General features: G+C 49.1%; 7 protein-coding genes and 1 non-coding gene across 8 annotated transcripts; 5 read left to right on the forward strand and 3 right to left on the reverse strand.

Moving 5' to 3' along the window:
* Positions 1-460: 460 nt before the first annotated feature.
* ASPSYDRAFT_t5 lies at positions 461-533 on the forward strand. The gene has a single exon. It is a non-coding gene; the product is annotated as a tRNA-Thr (tRNA).
* A 353-nt stretch (positions 534-886) lies between these two features.
* Positions 887-1,874, reverse strand: ASPSYDRAFT_38433 (uncharacterized protein; the record flags this gene model as incomplete). The annotated part of the gene is made up of 2 exons (XM_040845719.1): positions 1,182-1,874; positions 887-993 (listed from the first exon to the last, which is right to left on the reverse strand). Coding segments are annotated over exons 1-2 (353 nt in total), but the record flags the coding sequence as incomplete, so codon positions are not given.
* ASPSYDRAFT_38434 (sterol desaturase family protein) lies at positions 1,819-3,604 on the reverse strand. Its single transcript, XM_040845720.1, has 2 exons — positions 3,552-3,604; positions 1,819-3,419 (listed from the first exon to the last, which is right to left on the reverse strand). The coding sequence occupies exon 2, from the start codon at positions 3,145-3,147 to the stop codon at positions 2,101-2,103; it is 1,047 nt and encodes a 348-aa protein (XP_040707582.1). The 5' UTR covers positions 3,148-3,419; positions 3,552-3,604; the 3' UTR covers positions 1,819-2,100.
* Positions 3,605-4,500: 896 nt separating this feature from the next.
* On the forward strand, positions 4,501-7,062 carry ASPSYDRAFT_138981 (ABC-F family ATP-binding cassette domain-containing protein; the record flags this gene model as incomplete). Its single annotated transcript, XM_040840895.1, has 7 exons — positions 4,501-4,572; positions 4,623-4,812; positions 4,873-5,085; positions 5,140-5,332; positions 5,383-5,482; positions 5,539-6,633; positions 6,691-7,062. 7 exons carry the CDS (start codon positions 4,501-4,503, stop codon positions 7,060-7,062), a joined length of 2,235 nt encoding a protein of 744 aa, XP_040707583.1.
* Positions 7,063-7,540: 478 nt separating this feature from the next.
* On the forward strand, positions 7,541-9,897 carry ASPSYDRAFT_263706 (alpha/beta hydrolase). The gene is made up of 4 exons (XM_040844273.1): positions 7,541-8,319; positions 8,380-8,675; positions 8,737-8,851; positions 8,908-9,897. The coding sequence occupies exons 1-4, from the start codon at positions 8,018-8,020 to the stop codon at positions 9,779-9,781; spliced, it is 1,587 nt and encodes a 528-aa protein (XP_040707584.1). The 5' UTR covers positions 7,541-8,017; the 3' UTR covers positions 9,782-9,897.
* Positions 9,898-10,359: 462 nt separating this feature from the next.
* On the forward strand, positions 10,360-12,628 carry ASPSYDRAFT_140205 (uncharacterized protein; the record flags this gene model as incomplete). The annotated part of the gene is made up of 2 exons (XM_040841023.1): positions 10,360-11,677; positions 11,859-12,628. The coding sequence occupies 2 exons, from the start codon at positions 10,360-10,362 to the stop codon at positions 12,626-12,628; spliced, it is 2,088 nt and encodes a 695-aa protein (XP_040707585.1).
* A 729-nt stretch (positions 12,629-13,357) lies between these two features.
* On the forward strand, positions 13,358-15,719 carry ASPSYDRAFT_141830 (putative potassium transporter; the record flags this gene model as incomplete). Its single annotated transcript, XM_040841192.1, has 6 exons — positions 13,358-13,567; positions 13,621-14,405; positions 14,461-14,626; positions 14,677-14,845; positions 14,903-14,981; positions 15,185-15,719. Coding segments are annotated over 6 exons (1,944 nt in total), but the record flags the coding sequence as incomplete, so codon positions are not given.
* Positions 15,720-15,858: 139 nt separating this feature from the next.
* Positions 15,859-18,430, reverse strand: ASPSYDRAFT_166815 (mRNA-binding ribosome synthesis protein NOC2). The gene has a single exon (XM_040843374.1). The coding sequence runs from the start codon at positions 18,322-18,324 to the stop codon at positions 16,018-16,020; it is 2,307 nt and encodes a 768-aa protein (XP_040707587.1). The 5' UTR covers positions 18,325-18,430; the 3' UTR covers positions 15,859-16,017.
* Positions 18,431-18,523: the final 93 nt, after the last annotated feature.

Below are 18,523 nucleotides of genomic sequence, written 5' to 3' on the forward strand. Positions count from 1 at the left end.
TGGCATTACGAAGTCACCACGTTGCCCATTATGGCGCCCAAATCACAAGGCCGGTCAGTAAGGCCGTCTTTTCGGATGACCTTGACTGGTCTATGATAAAATTTCTAAATTCCTGAACTCTTCAAGTATGCACTTGGAAGACCTGAGAACCATCATAATTCAAACATGGGGTTCCCCAGACAGCAGTCGAGATACCTTGTTTTGGCTGGAAACCTGCGCAAATTCGCCGTGGTGGAAAAACGCTAAGTGCGATTACCACTATTTGACCGTTTATATTCTTGTACATCGGAAGTATAAAGTATGAAAAGACAAGTTACCACGTCCGCGGTATGCCAGGGAGTCTGTAGAGATCTGCATTACAACGGGACTGCATCTGGCTGGTAGCGAATGACAATTGCAGAGAGCCATACCAAGCTCATCGAGCTCATGGTGTCAATTTCAACAAAATTTCAACCAATCAGCTCGCATGGCTTAGTTGGTAAAGCGCATGACTAGTAATCATGAGATCCTCGGTTCGAATCCGAGTGTGAGCATTTCTTTTTACTCTTTTTGCAGTCACTCCCAGAGCTAATAACTGCTGTCGCCTCTTCATCCATCCTATAATTGAAAAAGTATATACAAACGACGTGAATCATCTGAAAATAAGAGTTCTCTATTTGTATTGCTCATCACTTTACGAAGGCGTTGTCTACTATTTGTGGGTTGAGGCGCGAATATATATTTCCCATATTCTCAAATAAAAACAATATTATTCAGATAACTAATATACCCAAGCTGATATTTACAGCCGGCTGGCATTCACAATTTGATCATATGGTGACACCCACCCGTTAAGCACCCCGGAATCATCAGGAAAAGGTTTTATTCCTCAGGGCCGGTCCTGTACCTATAGTCGGGATGGGCAAGAGTATCCGCGGTAAACGAGTAACTCGTTCGGCGATGGTCCACACCTGCATTGGTGCTGTCAATGCTGGTCTGGGCCTCTGTGGCTCTCTTTAAGAATGTCAGTGCCGCGTATCCAACATATCGTACAGGGAGGTGAGACGGTAGGAGGGAGGCAGGGGGAAACCGCCCAGCCCAATAGTCAACCTAGGGCGGACCAGGGCAAGGCAGACAGACAGTGGAGGGCCCCATCGGGTAAATAGATGCTAAAGATCATCAATTTAAGGGAAACGACCAACCTGGTCATCGGATCCAAAAGCGGCAGTACTGCTAGTGGTCATGCCACTGCCGGTCTGAGCCTGAGCATCAGCTTGGGTCTGGGCGACGTTCTCGCCTTCATGGCCTCCGCCCTGGCGCATGCCCATACCCATGTCTTCAGAGGTAGCCTGGGCCTTGTCTCGGGTGTAATCGACGTTCTCATTGAAGTGTTCGGTGAAGCTTTCCGACTCGTTGAGGTTGACGTTTGGGTTCATTCTAGATGTCATATTGGCGGTGGGAGTTTGATCTTGGTAAGTTCTCCTGTGCTGTAATACGGCGAAGATTAGACCAGAGATATAAAGTTTGGACTATAAACTGGAGTGAGAAGTTGCAGTCTAGTTCTCTCCTTATATAAACCCGTATGACGGAGATGAGGTCATGAGTATGAGGAGAGGGACATATTGGTGGGGAGTTTGGGAAAGCCGTGGTTGGGCGAACCTTCGCATTGTCCTCGACGAATTCGAAATTCTAAAGGAGTATACAATAAGTCATTGGTCGTTGAGTTGGTGTACATATCATTTCCCCGCATGCGGTGAGGCGGTCCTTGGTTGATGCTGAAGTCATAACTATGGGGATGTTGACACAATTGGATCGCGGGGGTTGGGTGATCGGAGAGTGGCGAGAATGACAAACGACCAGTAACAGGAATGGCCGGACAATAGAGTCGACCATTAATATTCATGAGTTCCTTTCTATAAAAGGTGAAGAATAACTGGAACATAAAATTGTATGTACATAATTTTTGTATAAGAGGGTATGGTTTTATATCTCGAACATAGGCAAAGCAACGCGGTTCTTGGCCAAACCAAATATTCAAATATTCAAGATTCCTCTAGCATAATTTCATGTTTTGTCATGTCTCATTCACATTGCATCGCAGATTACATCAACACGCGACGGTTAATAGAGCGGGACCGGCGCGGTGTTCTCATAATCAATATTATCATTCACTGATTCGATCCGATCGTGACAGGTACCAAAGATACGGTCCCAGAGGCGTGTCTGCTTGCCATAGTTGTGACTCTTTCTGTAGCCCTTGCGATGGTGCAAATCATGGTCTTCAATGACAATATCCGCATCGAGCCAAGTTAGCAACCAACCCATTGTCGAAGCGGATAGACCATGAACACGGAGGCCACTGTGTCCTAGTACTTCGGTGAAAGCGATATAAGCATGGCAGATCCACCACTCGTAGAAACCCATGGGCAGTCCGAACGCCTTGAGAGTCATGTAGGTGAAGAACGGGACTCCCACCATGTCGAAGAATTCCTGTTCGTGGTCTGCGTAGGCCGATAACAAGGGGTTGGGGTGCTTGGTAAGGTGGTGCGTACGGTGGAACTTCCACAGGAAGCTCACGTCGTGCATCGCCCGGTGGTACCAGTAGAACCAGAAGTCAAGCACGATTCCGTAGAGGCCAATCTCGAGAGGGAGCCATGCCCAATTCGTGTCGCCAGGCAACCGATTTGGGTTGTAGGTAAGGTAGATGGACATGATGAGACGCGATCCGGTCGTCTTGTAAAGTGATGCCACAATCTTTGCGATGCCCACATTGGGAATACCGTCACGCTCGTGCTTGTCGCCGTCAAGGAAGCCGTATGTATGGCCCAACCGGCGAAGAAGTTTTGCCTCGTAGATGATGAACAGGTTGAACGCGAGGAAATAGAAGTTGAATGCGGCAAAGGGACCAAGGTTATAGCCGGTATAAGACGAAAGCACTTGGTGAGCGATGAGTGGAAGAACGGAGTAAGTGAGAATATAGCGGTGTTGCGACCACTGCGGCATATACGCCACCTTTTCGTCCTTCGAGTGTACTGGAACCTCTTTTTCACGTTCGATTGGGTACAAATCTAGGTAGTCGATGAGATGGTGGTAGTAAGACCACTCGCTCTTATCGGCATCGCGCCAAGTGGACTTCATGGAGTCCTTTGGACTGACGTTTGTAGCCATGACGATAAAGATAATCTCGTTCGTCTGTCGATATCTGAAGCGTCTGCATAATGAGAGGAGGACCTTCCAGAGTCTCTTATATTATCATAGTGGGTGAGGTCTGAGGCTCGCAAGGAATTACCGATTGGGAAGGCGAGTTTGTCATAGTCGCTTTCATGTGATGAAATTTCCTCCACACTGCGATAACCAAATCTGTTCGGATTCCTTGCAGATCCCTCGTCCCAACAAAACCAAATCTCGGGACGGGTTGGGTAGTTCAGAAGACCCATACTCTAATGAACACGATTAGTAGTGGGCTCAAATACTTCGTGGTTGTACCACATGAAGAATAGACGGTTTGTTCAGCTTGCCCCGCACAAAGCATGCCTCGGGTCTGCCAGTTAAGCTTGCGTAGAGTGTCATACCTTGCAATGGTTGACTACAATGCTTAGATTAGCAGGCATAAACAGAGAGGAAAGTGGACCAGTTGGAGCATTTGACACCACATGGTGGCTAATCATCAACTCGGTCTTTCAACTTTTCAAGCCCTGTGGCGGACAAATGACAACAGGGCAGCCAAGAATGTTCCGCCATTGTGGGCACCGGAAGTTGGTCCATATGTCAAGAGTAACTTGAGCTCCCAGATATTGCGACTATGCATCAGACTCGGTTGACATGAGAATTATTGAAGCACTCATGGTAAAGATGGAAGCTAGGATGCAAAGTAACCACAGAGGTAGGCAACCAAAATTTTGGCAGCGAGTTGAGATAGACCGAAAAAGAGGGAAAGAAGCGTATTCAAGTTGGAGAATATATGTTGTTCACTGACGATGATATTGTTCTTGTACAACCAAGCATGGTCCTTCATCGGTCTCTCAGACCACTGTTGCTTCAACTCGAATGTCGAAGTACGAGCATTGAATTGGAGTCTGGGAAATTTGGTAATCTCAACCCCGAAATATTCAAAAGGTTAGCTGGTAAGATGCATAATTTTAGCTGGCATATCTTTCAGCGGAGTAGTGCAGTGCAAGGATGGTGACTGGTGAACCGATGTGTTGGATATCACCAACGATGCTGATTCCTCAGGCCACAATACCTAATTCGAGCTATTCCTTTTTGGGACCCCGCTGCTCGTATTTTGAGCAAAGCATCGCCACGTCTTTTTAAACGAAGTCTGGGAGAACGGCGGAGATTCGATTCTAGATGGATGGTTTCATCAGTAATGGATACTATTACTCATAGTTGAATTGGTGTGAAAGCGCTCTGAGTATTAATAACTCTGTGTCCGGCGGATATGTACTTCCCTCGTTTGCTAGCTCGCAAATGCCCTTGAATCTATTCGTCTCTAGCCCGAGTGTTTGACTATACATGGCCATGGCACCATCAATTATAGCCACCTGCAAACAGACCCGGTTTCATCTGCTCAATGATCAACCGTCTCGAGAGGTGGGTTTGCTCTCTACCCCCGAAGCAGCCAGTATAACTCAGTCTTTTAGATTGATGTGGACGGCCTTACTATTGCTGTCACATCCCCTATAGATACTATAGAGGACCCTTCAAAAACAAAGGGAAAAGGGAAATCCAAAGCCAAAGCCGAAGCAAGAGAACTCATTGCCGACGCACACTTACGGTTCAAGGCGGGTGTACACTATGGATTGATAGGCCGAAACGGAACCGGGAAATCAAGTGAGTAATGCAATTTCAATGTTCATTTTTAGAAACTTAATTGACAGGCTATGCTCACAGCACTTCTGCGGGCCATGGCAGACAAGTTGGTACCGGGGATACCGCATTCCACTCGAATAGCCATCCTACAGCAGACAGATGCCGACTCTCGGGAAAGCAAGGGATCTTTCGATGCTGGAAACCAGAAACAGGATGAGACCGAGAAAAAGTCGGTCTTGGACTATGTCATGAGTAGTGACCACCACCGAAACTATGTTATAGCAAGGATGGACTGTAAGGATACTGGCCACTCTTCAGAAGAACCCTTTCTCACAGCGGTTTTATTAGTTTTATCAAAGACCTTTGAGACAGAGGATCCGTTGCAACCCGTAAAGGGCATTCGGAAAATCCGGCACGATGATATCGAGAAGCAGCTATTCCTAGCCCAGAAAAACGCCAGTTTGAAGAGCGGTGCAAGGGGATTGCAAGCACGCAAAGAGTTGAAATCCGTGGAGACGAAACTCCAAACCTCCAAAGAGCTGTGAGCCTGTCTCCCAATCGATAATCTCTCAAACAACTAATTTGTCAAAGCCTTGAGCAGACGAAGGAAGATATCGATGCCGAAGCCATAAAACATGAGACTCAAGCTGCTGCGGAGACATTGCAAGACCTACAATCACAGTTCGAAGCAGTGAGTACTCCATGAACGACTTATATAACTCAGCAATCCTGATGTATGCGTGCTAGATCAAACTCGTCGATATAGAGCAGCAAGCTCGTCAGATACTCGTCGGATTGGGCTTCAAAGAGGATGCTTTGAGCAAGCCATTTTCAACGTTGTCTGGTGGTTGGCGTATGCGCTGCATGCTAGCAAGCGTCTTGATCCAGAATCCTGACATTATGATCCTGGATGAACCAACCAATTTTCTGGATCTGTTAGGTGTGGTCTGGTTGGAGGAATACCTGAAGCAGCTGCGCGATTCGTCGCAAACAACGATTGTCCTTGTTTCTCACGATAGAGATTTCGTGAACGCTGTTTGCGAGGAAATTGTTATAATCCGAGATCAGAAGCTCACATACTTCAAGGGAAACCTTTCCGCATATGAACAGGACTTCGAAGAACAGAAGTTGTACTGGGGCCGCATGAAAGAAGCCCAGGAGCGCCAAATTGCCCACATGGAAGCAACGGTTCGTGAGGGTATCAAGGTCGGAAAGAAAACGAACGACGACAATAAGCTTCGAATGGCAAAATCGCGCCAGAAGAAACTTGACGATAGAATGGGCGTCCAGGTTAACGCTCGAGGAGGTCGGTTCAAGGTGAACCGAGATTTACCTGGTTATCATTTGAGTGCCCGTGATGAAATCGAAGTTCCACAAGACGAAAAGGGCGTCTTGATAGCCCTGCCTGCTCCTTCTGAGCTGCGTTTTCCGGGGCCACTGATTTCGCTGGAAGGGGTCGTTTTCAAGTACAAAACAGGAGCAGCGCCGGTACTGAAGGGCATTGACCTCGTGATGCACTTAGGAGACCGCGTGGGGATTATGGGCCTTAACGGGTGTGGAAAATCAACACTGATTCGCCTTGTGGCTGGTATTGCGATTCCAACACAAGGGAAGGTTTCCTCGCACTCGCGGTTAAAGATGGGCTACTATGCTCAACACTCTATCGAGGAGCTTCAAAAGCTGGGCCAGGAAGACCCCAGTCTGACTGCGCTAGGATTAATGACAAAAGAAGTGGAAGGCTCACTCAATGAGGGACAACTACGAGGATTGTTATCATCCCTGGGCCTCCAGGGTAGAATAGTCTCTGATGTCCCGGTTCTCCGACTTTCAGGAGGCCAACTCGTAAGCAATGAGAATCGGGTCCTCAAAAACAAAACCATTACTGACAATCTAAATTAGGTTCGCCTGGCATTGGCAAGAGTTATCTGGAATGCACCACACTTGCTCGTCCTCGATGAAATCACGACCCATCTTGATTTCCATACAGTGACGGCTCTCGCGTCAGCACTGTCCACTTTCAGCGGGGCTATATTGCTGGTTTCACACGACCGGTTCATGGTCCGAGCAGTAATTGAAGGTAAGAAAGACATCGACCATAAGATGGACGAAGATTTTGAGGGCGTCGAAGAGGAATCGGACGAATCGCAACCTCGGCGCCGTGTTGTGTACGTTATGAAGGCCGGCACTATGAAGGCCCAAGACAACGGCGTAGAGCAGTTTGAACAGAGTTTAGTGAAGAGGGTGCAAAAAATGCTCCCTACCCAAGGGTAGTGCCAGGAGAACATAATCTGCAAAGAAAAATGTTGGCAACTTGCAAACTTTTCCGATATCTGGTATAAGTTGGTCGGGTAATCGCGAGTAAAAGCACTGGTATCCACTAAACACAGTTCTACAAGCCGCATGAGGGATTTAATTCCTGCCGCTCTACAGGCTGAGGTCCTGTATGCTGGAGTAATGAAAGAGCACGGTTGTGGCAGTCTGTGGAATTGGGTCAAACTACGTGACGTTTTAAAGTGGGCGTGTCAGACGTTTAACCAAGCCTGGGCTGACGTTGCGCGTGGCCAGGCAGAAGGAAGCGCATACCATACTGCAAAGAGCCGGCAATCCATGGCGGCATCCATCGGTGTAGATTGAAGTATCTCGTCAGCTCGTGTCCGAGCTTGAGGCAGTGCCCGGCGGACAGAAGTTGAAGAAGCGAGCCAAGTTCAACAGCTCACAAAGAGCAAGGCTGAGTCCGAGCCAGCCTATGATGGCGACAGTTCGCAGAGGAAGCAGTTGGAGCGGACTTTGAGTGGACGAAAGAGCAGTTGTTGTGAAGATGGTCGGGAGAGGAACGGTGTGGCGATGATTACCGTTCTGAGCTCGATGCTGCGCTCTCTCCCACAGTTCTTCCTCCGCTACTTGGCATGACTGACACAGCAAGAGATCTTCGGTTTTCGTTGGCCCGTCAACTGCAAGTCGCAGGAAAGTGCTCCTCGACCATTACGGATGAGCTCGTTCAATTTGGTGCTGACAGATCTTCATAGCTGATCGGCTCTCGTGCTTCCTTTTTAGGCTGTATAGAGCGACAGCTTCGGCATCATCGCTCTATTCTTAGTTCCAGACACTGAGATTGCGATATAGAAACAAACGCTGTGTAGCTAACTATAAAACCCCTTGGGTTGCCGGGTCAAGATGACTACCATACCTTCAGAATTCAAGGGACTTCATACCCTGAAGCAACATTATGGTTTCGTTTCGCACTCTTCTTTCCACTCTCGCCATACTTGCGACTGCAGAGTGCAGTATCAACTGGAAACCTTGCAACCCGCGTGAATTCGATTCAAGCCTTCTGCCTGTGCCGTTTCAATGCGGAACACTAGACGTGCCCTTCGACTACACCTCTCGCAACAGCAGTGAGAAGCTGAAGCTGAAGCTGCTGAAGGCCCCTTCGCCGTTGAAATCAAAGGGGACAATTTTGTTCAACCTGGGTGGTCCAGGTACCACTAACCGAGCAGACTTCGCTGGGCTTGCTCCTACATTCATCCCGTATGCTTCTTCCTGCGTTCACAAATGGGCTTGGTTTGGTATACTGATTATCTATGGCAGCTTGACTGGTGGCCAATATGACTTGGTTATCTTCGATACACGCGGAACTGTTGACACTGTCCCATTTTCGTGCTACGACGATCAAATCGAAGAGTTTCGCTCTTTTCGCGGCCAGGCGCCCGCCAATGCACCAGATACTTCAGTGGGGACACTATGGGCTCGTGCAGCGGCCGATGCAGAGGCCTGTTTGGAACATTCAGCCAAAAACGGGAGCGTTATAACAACCGCCTTTGTGGCAAGGGATTTAATATCCGTTGTCGATGCCCTGGAAGAAGACGGCCTGCTGAGATACTGGGGTGAGTGCTTCTGTTCTATAAACACAAGAAGCAGCATGCTAACGACGCGGGATACTGGTAGGTCTCTCATATGGCACGACCCTCGGTGCCACTGTCGCTGCAATGTTCCCTGATCGTGTCGATAAGGTTATCCTCGACGCAGTACAGAATGTTCACGAATACTATCATGCACAGGCGTAAGGATTGGAACCTATAGAACTTGGCGGAGTCTTGCTGATGTCGAATTCTCTAGAAACTTTGAAGAATGGGAAATGTCTGATGAGTGTTTCTCGGACATCTTTTCCGAATGTGTCAAAGCTGGACCCGAGCGTTGTCAACTGGCTGCGCACAATAAAACGGCCGAGGAATACGAAGCTGCCGCTTATGAACTGTTGGAAATCGTCAAGCACCAGCCAATTCCTGTGGGTAAACTGGTATTGGATTATTCAACAGCCAAGAGCATCTATGCCTCATCCCTCTATTCACAGCGTGGCTGGGCTCTCACGACAACCCTTGTTGATATCGTCATGTTCGGCGCCGACATCCCACTTGAGACTGTTCTAGGAACATCGACGGCCAATATTACTGCCGAAAATGCTCCAGGCCTGATAGCCGGTGACATTAGCCTGGCGGGAATTTACTGCTCAGACAACCAAAGGCGCACGCAGAATTTTGACGACTTTGCTCCCGCAATCGACAGGCTTAACAATACCAGCAAAATCATGGGAGATCTTGGTGTGGGCTCGTACATGCGATGCCAGCGATGGAAGATCGAGCCCAAGGAAACCTACAGGGGTAGCTTCGAGCATATACAAACCAGAAAGCCTATATTCATCATTGGAAACACCCTCGACGGACACACACCGCTCAAATCTGCGTATAACGCCAGTTCGATTTTTGAAGGAAGTTCGGTCCTGGAATTGGACGGCACTGGCCACGGCTCCACTGCTGTTCCTTCTGAATGTGGGCTGAAGGCCATTTCTGCTTACTGGGTCAATGGCACGCTACCTGAGAATGGCACAAGATGCCCCAGAGATGTCGAGCCGTTTACGAGAGATTGGTGGCCCGAGGTTTTCAAGGCTGCTGGTGTCAATAGAACATGGATCAAAGAGGGTAACTCAGCTTGAGCTGATGGCTATCTGGCCAGCTGCCTGAAAAGGAGGAATACAATTATATGATGAATAGATGTACAATACTCGGTATTCTTTCACTTATATCGATTATGACCAAATGGTGATAGCAATATGATATCAATCATTTCGTCTTTTGATATTCAAACCTTTGCTTCGTCCATCTATGTAGGACCAAAACAACTGCAATGGATAAACCCCCACTTTTGATAAGTTGACATCATACCATTAGTAATTACAAAGGCCCGTGACGGTCTGCGGCCTTAATGGTGGACCTGACACTCGGAAAAGGTGGGAGGTTATTGGGAGATCGCTGATGTAATGCCTGAGGCAGAAGTACTTAAACATCACTTATCGTTTTCGGGTGGCAGAAGATGCTCCGCAACGAAAGGACATAGCGCAAGCAAGGCGACCGCGTCCATGAACAGTGATTCCCTAATGATATGANTTACTTTCATGTGACCCCTTCCATCCCTTCCTTTTGGATGTAAACTTTTCCTCTCAGGTCATGCTCAAGACAGCATCTGAACCCTGGCCATCGTCAAGCAGAACCCCCGCAGAGAATGACTGAGTCCATGCTATTCAGGCGGGGCGTAGTTGCTGCAACTTCGCCCCTCTCTCGAGCCTCCCGCGTTCGTGCTCGAAATCTGGCCTGCCGTGGACTAACTCCTTCGTACTCGCGACATGTTACAACAGATCTGAACCCCGGAGCTGTGGGCCAAGATGCGCCGAATGCCCCTCCCTCCCCAACGCCATCGACCAGATGGAATGCCTTGAAAACCGCAAAGCCTTTCTCTGATTTCTTGACGGACACCTTCAACCGCCAGCATGATTATCTCAGAATTAGCGTCACGGAGCGCTGCAACCTCCGTTGCTTATACTGCATGCCTGAAGAAGGAGTGCCGCTCTCCCCTCCCGCGCACCTCTTGACTTCACCGGAAATTGTCTACCTCTCATCGTTATTCGTTTCGCAAGGCGTGAGGAAGATCCGTCTGACCGGTGGCGAGCCAACCGTTCGGAAGGATATCGTTCCCCTCATGCAGTCGATCGGAGAACTCCGACGGGACGGGCTCCGGGAGCTATGCTTGACTACAAATGGGATCTCGCTACACCGGAAGCTTGAGCCCATGGTGGAGGCAGGATTGACTGGGGTAAATCTTAGCCTGGATACTTTGGACCCATTTCAGTTTCAAATCATGACGAGGAGGAAGGGCTTTGACGCCGTTATGAAGAGTATTGACCGGATTCTGGAGTTGAATAGAATGGGAGCTGGAATTAAACTCAAGATCAACTGTGTCGTGATGCGAGGACTGAATGAACGGGAGATCATCCCGTTTGTTGAATTGGGGCGTGACAGTCCCATTGAAGTGCGTTTTATCGAGTATATGCCTTTCGATGGCAATAAGTGGAGCCAAGGGAAGATGGTCTCGTACCAAGAGATGCTGGATATTATCCGGGAGAAATATCCGACAGTGGAGAAAATGACAGACCACAAGAACGACACGAGCAAGACTTATCGGATTCCCGGATTCCAGGGCAAACTCGGGTTTATTACAAGTATGACCCATAACTTTTGCGGGACATGCAATCGTCTTCGCATCACGGGTGATGGGAACCTCAAAGTGTGCCTATTTGGAAATTCAGAGGTATCATTGCGAGACATCATCCGGCAGCAGAACAATGGTGAACCTATCGACGCCACCGTATTGGAAGATTTGGGACTCCTTGAGGCAGCACGAACCGCAGCTCGCATCCACGATGAGGGCGGCCTTGTCGATCAAAGAGAGAGGGAAATCCTCGATATTATTGGCATGGCTGTGAAACGAAAGAAGGCAAAGCACGCCGGAATGGGAGAGTTGGAAAACATGAAGAACCGGCCCATGATCCTTATTGGTGGGTAGGCACTATTCCACCCCGACATAATCCTACGAAGAGAAACCATGGTCCTTTGAGGTATATATGTACCTGCGTACTGCTTATGTTTTCTTTGATATGGAGGCGTTCATTACTGCATTGAGTAGTATTATGGCCTTTTGCATTGCAGTTGAGAGTTGCTGATATAGGCGTGGCTTAGATAATTTGAGAGAAGTTCAGAATAACGCAAGGCATTCACCCGGCAAGTCACCACTTGTGCTTAAGGGCCAGTGGGCAAACATACCGACGCATGTACTGGGCGCTGGAGCGCCAACAGCCACGCAAACTCGACTATTTCACTCAAAACCTAGCAATGCCGGGAAATGGGGTCAACCCCCCCGCAAAGGCAACAGTTCAAAGCTTACAGCCCTCCCAACATCTTCCGACCCCGACCTACCACATCTCAACCGCTCACAGAACGTGCATATGACACTTATCGACGAGAAACCGGAGACGAAACGACTCGCAACGGCCACCTGCATGGTCCATTTCTCCAACCGACGGCCCTGGGAGCTACTCCGCGAAGGTAAAGGCACCCATAAAGGAGACGTCTTCAGCATTGCGCGCATCGCCGGTATCACCGCCGCAAAGAAGACCCCCGATATCGTCCCTCTCTGTCACCCTGGGCTCGGGCTGACAGGAGTAGAGGTGGACGTTAAGCTGCTGGATCCACCCACCAGTAGCGATGAGAAGGAGCTGGCATTAACATCAATGGAACACGGGGCAATGCATGTAACGGCGACCGTGAGCTGCTTGGGCCGAACGGGCGTGGAGATGGAAGCCATGACTGCGACAATGGGAGCTGCGCTGACGGTGTACGACATGTTGAAGGCGGTTGATAAGGGCATGATCATTGGAGGGGTGAAACTTTTGGAGAAGATGGGGGGAAAGAGTGGACATTGGGTGCGGGAGGAAGTTGTTAAGGATTAATTGATATGTATGACTTCTAAATTACGACCTCTGGTAATGAAGAGGGCAACACATGATCTTCGAGTCACGGGCTCTGACGTTCTTTCCACCACCCTGTAATTCTGCTTTCCATCATCACATTAACCATCCTGGTCACCTACACTACTTCTTTTTAATCTCGAATATGACTTCCAAGCCAAGCATCGAGGTAATCTCAAAATCTTTGGTTCGATCCGTGAGTACCTCTTATGGATCCGTAGGGCTGAAACACAAGCTTTTGCCATGCCACTGTCCCGCAACAGCATTTTGGCCTCCTGATTGCTTGTTCGTTTTCAAAGAAAGTCCGGTTGAAATGGAAGTGACCCTTCAATCTTCTTCCCCACTGGGTTTCTCATGATGACAATGTCGAGCCCGTTCGACACAGCGGATGTGGCGCTTTAGAGGGCGGCCCTACGGTGGGTAGCGGTGTGGACTGCCCGTTGGGCCATACATGGCGCGGCCCACGCCAAATCGATGATCCAGCAACGCGCTGAATTTTCTCAATAGCACCCCCGTCCAGGTGTCCACTCGCTATCGCGCAATGTGGTTATTCCCTGTAGCCTGGCCGTTATTCTCGGAATCATGATTTTTGTCGGTCTCTTCTCCAACGTCTCTTTCAGCATTCCTCTTCCCGCTCCCGTCGCTCCTGATGACCCGTAGGTAATTCCGTCTCACAATTTGCTATGAAATCACTGACTGAGTACCTGGACAGCCCGGCGTTGTCTACGGCTTGCATGCACGGGCATATCCACTCTACTGCCGCCGTTTAGCTTTCTCGCCCTTCACTATGCGTATTTTATCATAGTTTCTCTGATCAGTAGCCTCATCTTTTGGGGGGCGTCCAGTCCTCCACGGAGCGTTTCGTACACTGATTCTCTGTTCATGTGCGTCAGTGCTATTACAGGTGCTGGGTTGAATAGCGTACGTATTCTTTCGCTTACTGGTTTGCATGAGCGCTGGTTAATGGTTACCAGGTTGAGGCATCCACATTAAGCACATTCCAGCAGGTTATTATGTTTTTGCTTCTTATGTTAGGACATGCAATCCTCATTTCAATAACTGTACTTCATGTTCGAAAGAGAGCTTTTCAGCACAAGTTCAAGGGGATATCCAATGCTCTCGCGCGACGGCCAGCTCAGGAAGCTCCCGCGCCTCATCTGCAATCGGGCGTCCCTCTTGAAGAGAGAACCGATACCAAGGCCCATCTGGCAGCAAATACTGTTCCCCTAGAGAGTTCAAGTCGTTGTACGATAGGCATCGATGCGCAGCCTACGGAGAATAACTATCACGGTATCTCTCACGATCGTTCAACATCGGCTTCACCCAAGAACGTCATCGATACACCATTGGACTTGAATTACCAAAACCATGGGGCTAGGGTTAGCTGCAACTCTTTGAGCAAAGCTCAATTTATGCCCTCCATGGGACTATGGCGAGGGACCCAGAAGTATTTTGAGTCGAAGGGGCTCGTTTCGCGGAACTCTCAGTTTCACGGGTTGACCCTGGAAGAAAGAGAGAGGCTCCAAGGAGTTGAGTACAAGGCTGTTTCGTTCCTATCGGTCATTGTTCCACTGTACTGGCTGCTGTTCCTGTGCTGCGGGATTATGGGCATGGGAATATGGTTAGAAGTCAACAAACCGCAAATTCCTCGAGACAACGGCCTGTCACCATTCTGGACGGGTGCTTTTTTTGCGGTTTCTGCGTTCGTGAACAGTGGCATGGGGATATTGGATGCGAATATGACAGCCTTGCAGACAGAGTATGCTCTTGATACTGTGCGTTAAGACTATCGGCCATACTAATTGGTTATATAGTGCTTACCCCGTTATTACGATGGGACTTTTGATTCTCGCCGGAAATACGCTTTATCCTTGTTTTTTGCGACTCATCATTTGGTGTATGAGACGAATGATGCCGGATCTACCGGCATGGAAATCATGGAGGGTCACGTTGGATTTTATTCTGGACCATCCGCGAAGGGTATGTTTGGCGCAACCTTGGAAATAATCTCCCTATCTGACTAAAGCCAGGTGTACACGAACCTTTTCCCGGCTCGCCATACATGGTACCTGCTGGCAACAGTTATAATTTTCAATGGTATTGATTGGGCCGGCTTCGAGGTTTTGGCTATCGGGAATAAGGAGATTGAGGGCCTACCAACTGGATACCGAATTCTCGATGGCCTCTTTCAGGCGTTAGGTAAACAAGCCAATGTCCCTTGGTCAGAACATCCTAACTAATATGTCTGGCTTGCAGCTGTTCGCGCTGGAGGATTCTCAGTCGTCACAATTGCCGACCTACGTCAGGGATTACTTGTCTTATACGGTAAGCATAAGTCCTCCTATATCGCAAGTTTAAATCGAGCTAACATTTTATCCAGTTCTCATGATGGTAGGGATTCATTTGGATGTGTATTTCTACAATATAAACTAGCTAACGTGATTGATTTAGTACGTATCGCCTTTTCCAGTGCTGATTACGATGAGGTACGTTGTTCCTGCTCAAGATATTGCCACGCCATGATAACTGACTTCGTAGGCATACAAACGTCTACGAAGAACGTTCGTTGGGAATATACGCCGAGGACGAAATGTCATACGAGTACGTCAGACCTTCCGAAAACTCGATCACAGGTATGATCCGCCGGCATCTCCTCACGAAAGAGGGCACACGCCGGCACTTCCTTCGCGAACAATTAAAAGACCAACTTAGCCATGACCTCTGGTGGATCGCGCTGGCCGTGTTCTTCATCTCTATTATAGAATCGAGCAACTACAACAGAGATCCAGTGGGATACTCGACCTTCAACATCCTCTTTGAAGTGGTCTCCGGTTACGGCTGTGTCGGCATTAGTACAGGCTACCCGGACAGGAATCTTTCATTCTGCGGGGTTTGGCATTCCCTTAGCAAGCTTATCCTGGCAGCAGTTGTGTTACGAGGTCGTCACCGTGGTCTCCCTGTTGCTATAGACAAGGCTATCATGTTGCCGAATGAGTCCCATGCGTGGGCTGAAGAGGAAGATGCTGCTTTGAGGCGGGAACAATCCCGTGTTTGTGGACTTGCAAGTGTTTAATTGTTCGACTTCCAGCTAGAGCACCTACTTCCTGGAAACCTGAGAACATATTTACGACATTACTGATTATAGAACATAGAATTAACGACATAGACTATACCTACTATTTTTAGAGTTTAAATGGAAGCAACGAATAGATCCGTTGATATGATATATTCTCACTCCTCAACTTTTAATTTGATATTCAAACAAAGGCAATGATAGCGTGACCGGATGATTACAACTAAGAGATATCATGATGAGTGCAAGTATATACTCTGCAGCATGAAAGAAGGCATATTTGACATAAAGATGACATTCAGTCATCATCCTCTTCTTCCTCTTCCTCTTCCTCCTCCTCTTCATCATCCTCATCTTCAGACACATCTTCATCCTCCTCTTCCTCTCCCTCATCTTCACTCGCATCATTCTCACTTGCCACATCATCCATAGCGATATCATCATCTCCACCTTCCCTCTCCTCTTTCCTTCTCCGTTCCTCCTCCCTTCTACCCTCCTCCAAAATAGCAGCTTTCTCCTCTCTCAACTTCCTCTGAACCTTAACAAACGCACCCATGGGCGTACTCTCCCAGTCCACATCCTTCAAAAACGATTCAACCTCTGCCCGATTCCTCGGCGCAAAGTTAACATGCACGCGGCGCTCTTCAATCCACTTCGCGTTGGCTTCAATCTTCTGCACAAGCAGCAGAATCATCTGGTTCATCTTCTGGTTGCGGTTGCCGTTACTCCGCGACGAAACCTGTTTAAGCCAACGCTTGAGCGCAACGACAATGGGGACGCTGAGTTCCGGGAACGCAACGTGTTTGCTCCATAGGACGAAAAATTCGGAGAGCAGCTCGGCGACTTGTTCGCCGACGCCATCTTGGTAGACGCGCGTGCGGAGATATGATTTCGGGGCGCGGATTGACGTCGTGAAGTCAAGGGGGCGGAGGGTCGCTTGTCTGGGGGGCTTGCGGAGCTCGGAGAGGTTGAGGGGTTCGAGGAGGGAGGAGGCGAGGGGGATGTAGGTTCCTGAGGCGCGGGAGAGGCGGAGAAGCGACCGGGTGATCTGGAAGCGGAGCGGGAGGTATTGGGCTGTTGGGATGAGGCGCATGGCGCCAATGCTGATCTGGACGACGGGGTAAATGAGAGGTCGGAGGGCGGATTGCTTGCCGAGTTTGGCCTCGACAAGGCCGTCACAGTGCTGAGAGAGGACGCGGGACCAGAAGTCAAGACTGTGGACGTATTGCCAGTTGTAGATTGTCTTGTAGCTTTCCTTGGAGGTGTTTGTGATACTGCTCCGGAGGTGCATTGCGAGTTGGCGGATGAAGCTAAAGCCTGTTGTGTAGGAGACGTTTTGATCGATGCCCCAGAGTTCCGCGGCGGAGTTCTTCATGAGGTTGACGCCTGGAAGCGTGTGCACGGTGGTGTTTCGGCTGCCCTTGACAACACCCTCGTAAGAGGCTTTAAGGACAGTTTCCTTGAGACCTGCATCGCCAATGACCATTAAGCGACGGAGGAGGAGGAAACCGACAATTCGGGTGGCTTCGGTGGTGGATGCATCAGCCCAGATGCCGACGATGGTTTTGATCAGGACCTTCAGAAGTTTTCTGAACTGGAGGAGGTAGGGAAGCATGGGTTCAATAGAAGAGAGAGTGAGCTTCAGAGTCTGCTCGTCTGACAAGTTCGCAAGCATCCTTTGAACCGAAGAGGTATGCGACTTGATGAGGGGCGTCATGGTCTTGAACTTCTTCGAGTCTAGGGATACCCTAACTTTCCCTGATGCACTCTCCTTGACGGGGAGATGATGATTGAGAACCTTGGGAACATTACCGAGGGCTGTGACGAGGACCTGATGATAGACGTTGGAGTCCGAAATTGAATACTTTTGCCCCTGGGCATCTGGGTCGTCAAGATACGCTGCGGCACGGAAAGCGAGCACTGTGTGTCGCATTGCACGGATAGAGTGCTGCTCCTCCATCAGATTTTGCCATTTTTTCACAGTTGCAATAGTGAGGTCCGACGACGGCTCTTCCTCCTTAGCTGCCTTCTTCTTTTTCTTCTTGGCCGGTTCGTCTTGGTCCTCTTCTCCTTCACTCAGCGCATCGACTTCAGAAAGGTCGCCGAACTCAAGTAGCTCGGCATCATTTTCCTGCAGGTACTTGTAAAATTCCGGATCCTTTTGTTTCAGAGCCTCAAGATCCCCCTTATGAGTTTCGGCATCGTCAGAATCACTAGCTTTTGAAGCGTCATCCTCCTCCGCGCTGCTTGACGCCGCAGACTCCTCATCTTCCTGTTGGGCTTCAGATCGCTTGCGCTTGCCGATTTTCGCGGGAACGTCCTTCTTCGCCTTCTTTTTGTCGGCCACAGGGTCTGCGATGTCGAATCCTCCAGCGAAGAAGTCATCAACATTCATTTCCGCAAAGGCATCCTGCTTCTTTGCCTCATCATCTCTCTCCTCTGAGTCCCCCTCTCTTTCGGCTCGCGATTTCGCACTGTCCGACTTGCGCTTTTCCTTCAAATTGTTGCGCTGCTTGATCTTGGCTGCCGCCTTTCGCCGTTCGAGAACATCCTTAAGATGCTTCTTTTCGAACTTCTTGGTAGATTTCTTCTGGCCACCAACCATTGTGACAAAGCTCTCCTACCGGCCGGTAGGGTGGAATTATTAGTGAAAATTGGGTGTCACAAGTAACAAAAAATCCCAAGTATCTGGGATCCGGGTTTAGGAAAATAAAATCGTCCTAAAAAAAAAAATCTCGAGCGGCAGAAAATAGTCACGGGCGGCCGCTGCTCGACCAAACCAGGTCACCGCCTTTGGTCCCCTC

Source organism: Aspergillus sydowii, assembly GCF_001890705.1.
Source record: "Aspergillus sydowii CBS 593.65 unplaced genomic scaffold ASPSYscaffold_1, whole genome shotgun sequence".
Classification (NCBI taxonomy): Eukaryota; Fungi; Ascomycota; class Eurotiomycetes; order Eurotiales; family Aspergillaceae; genus Aspergillus; species Aspergillus sydowii.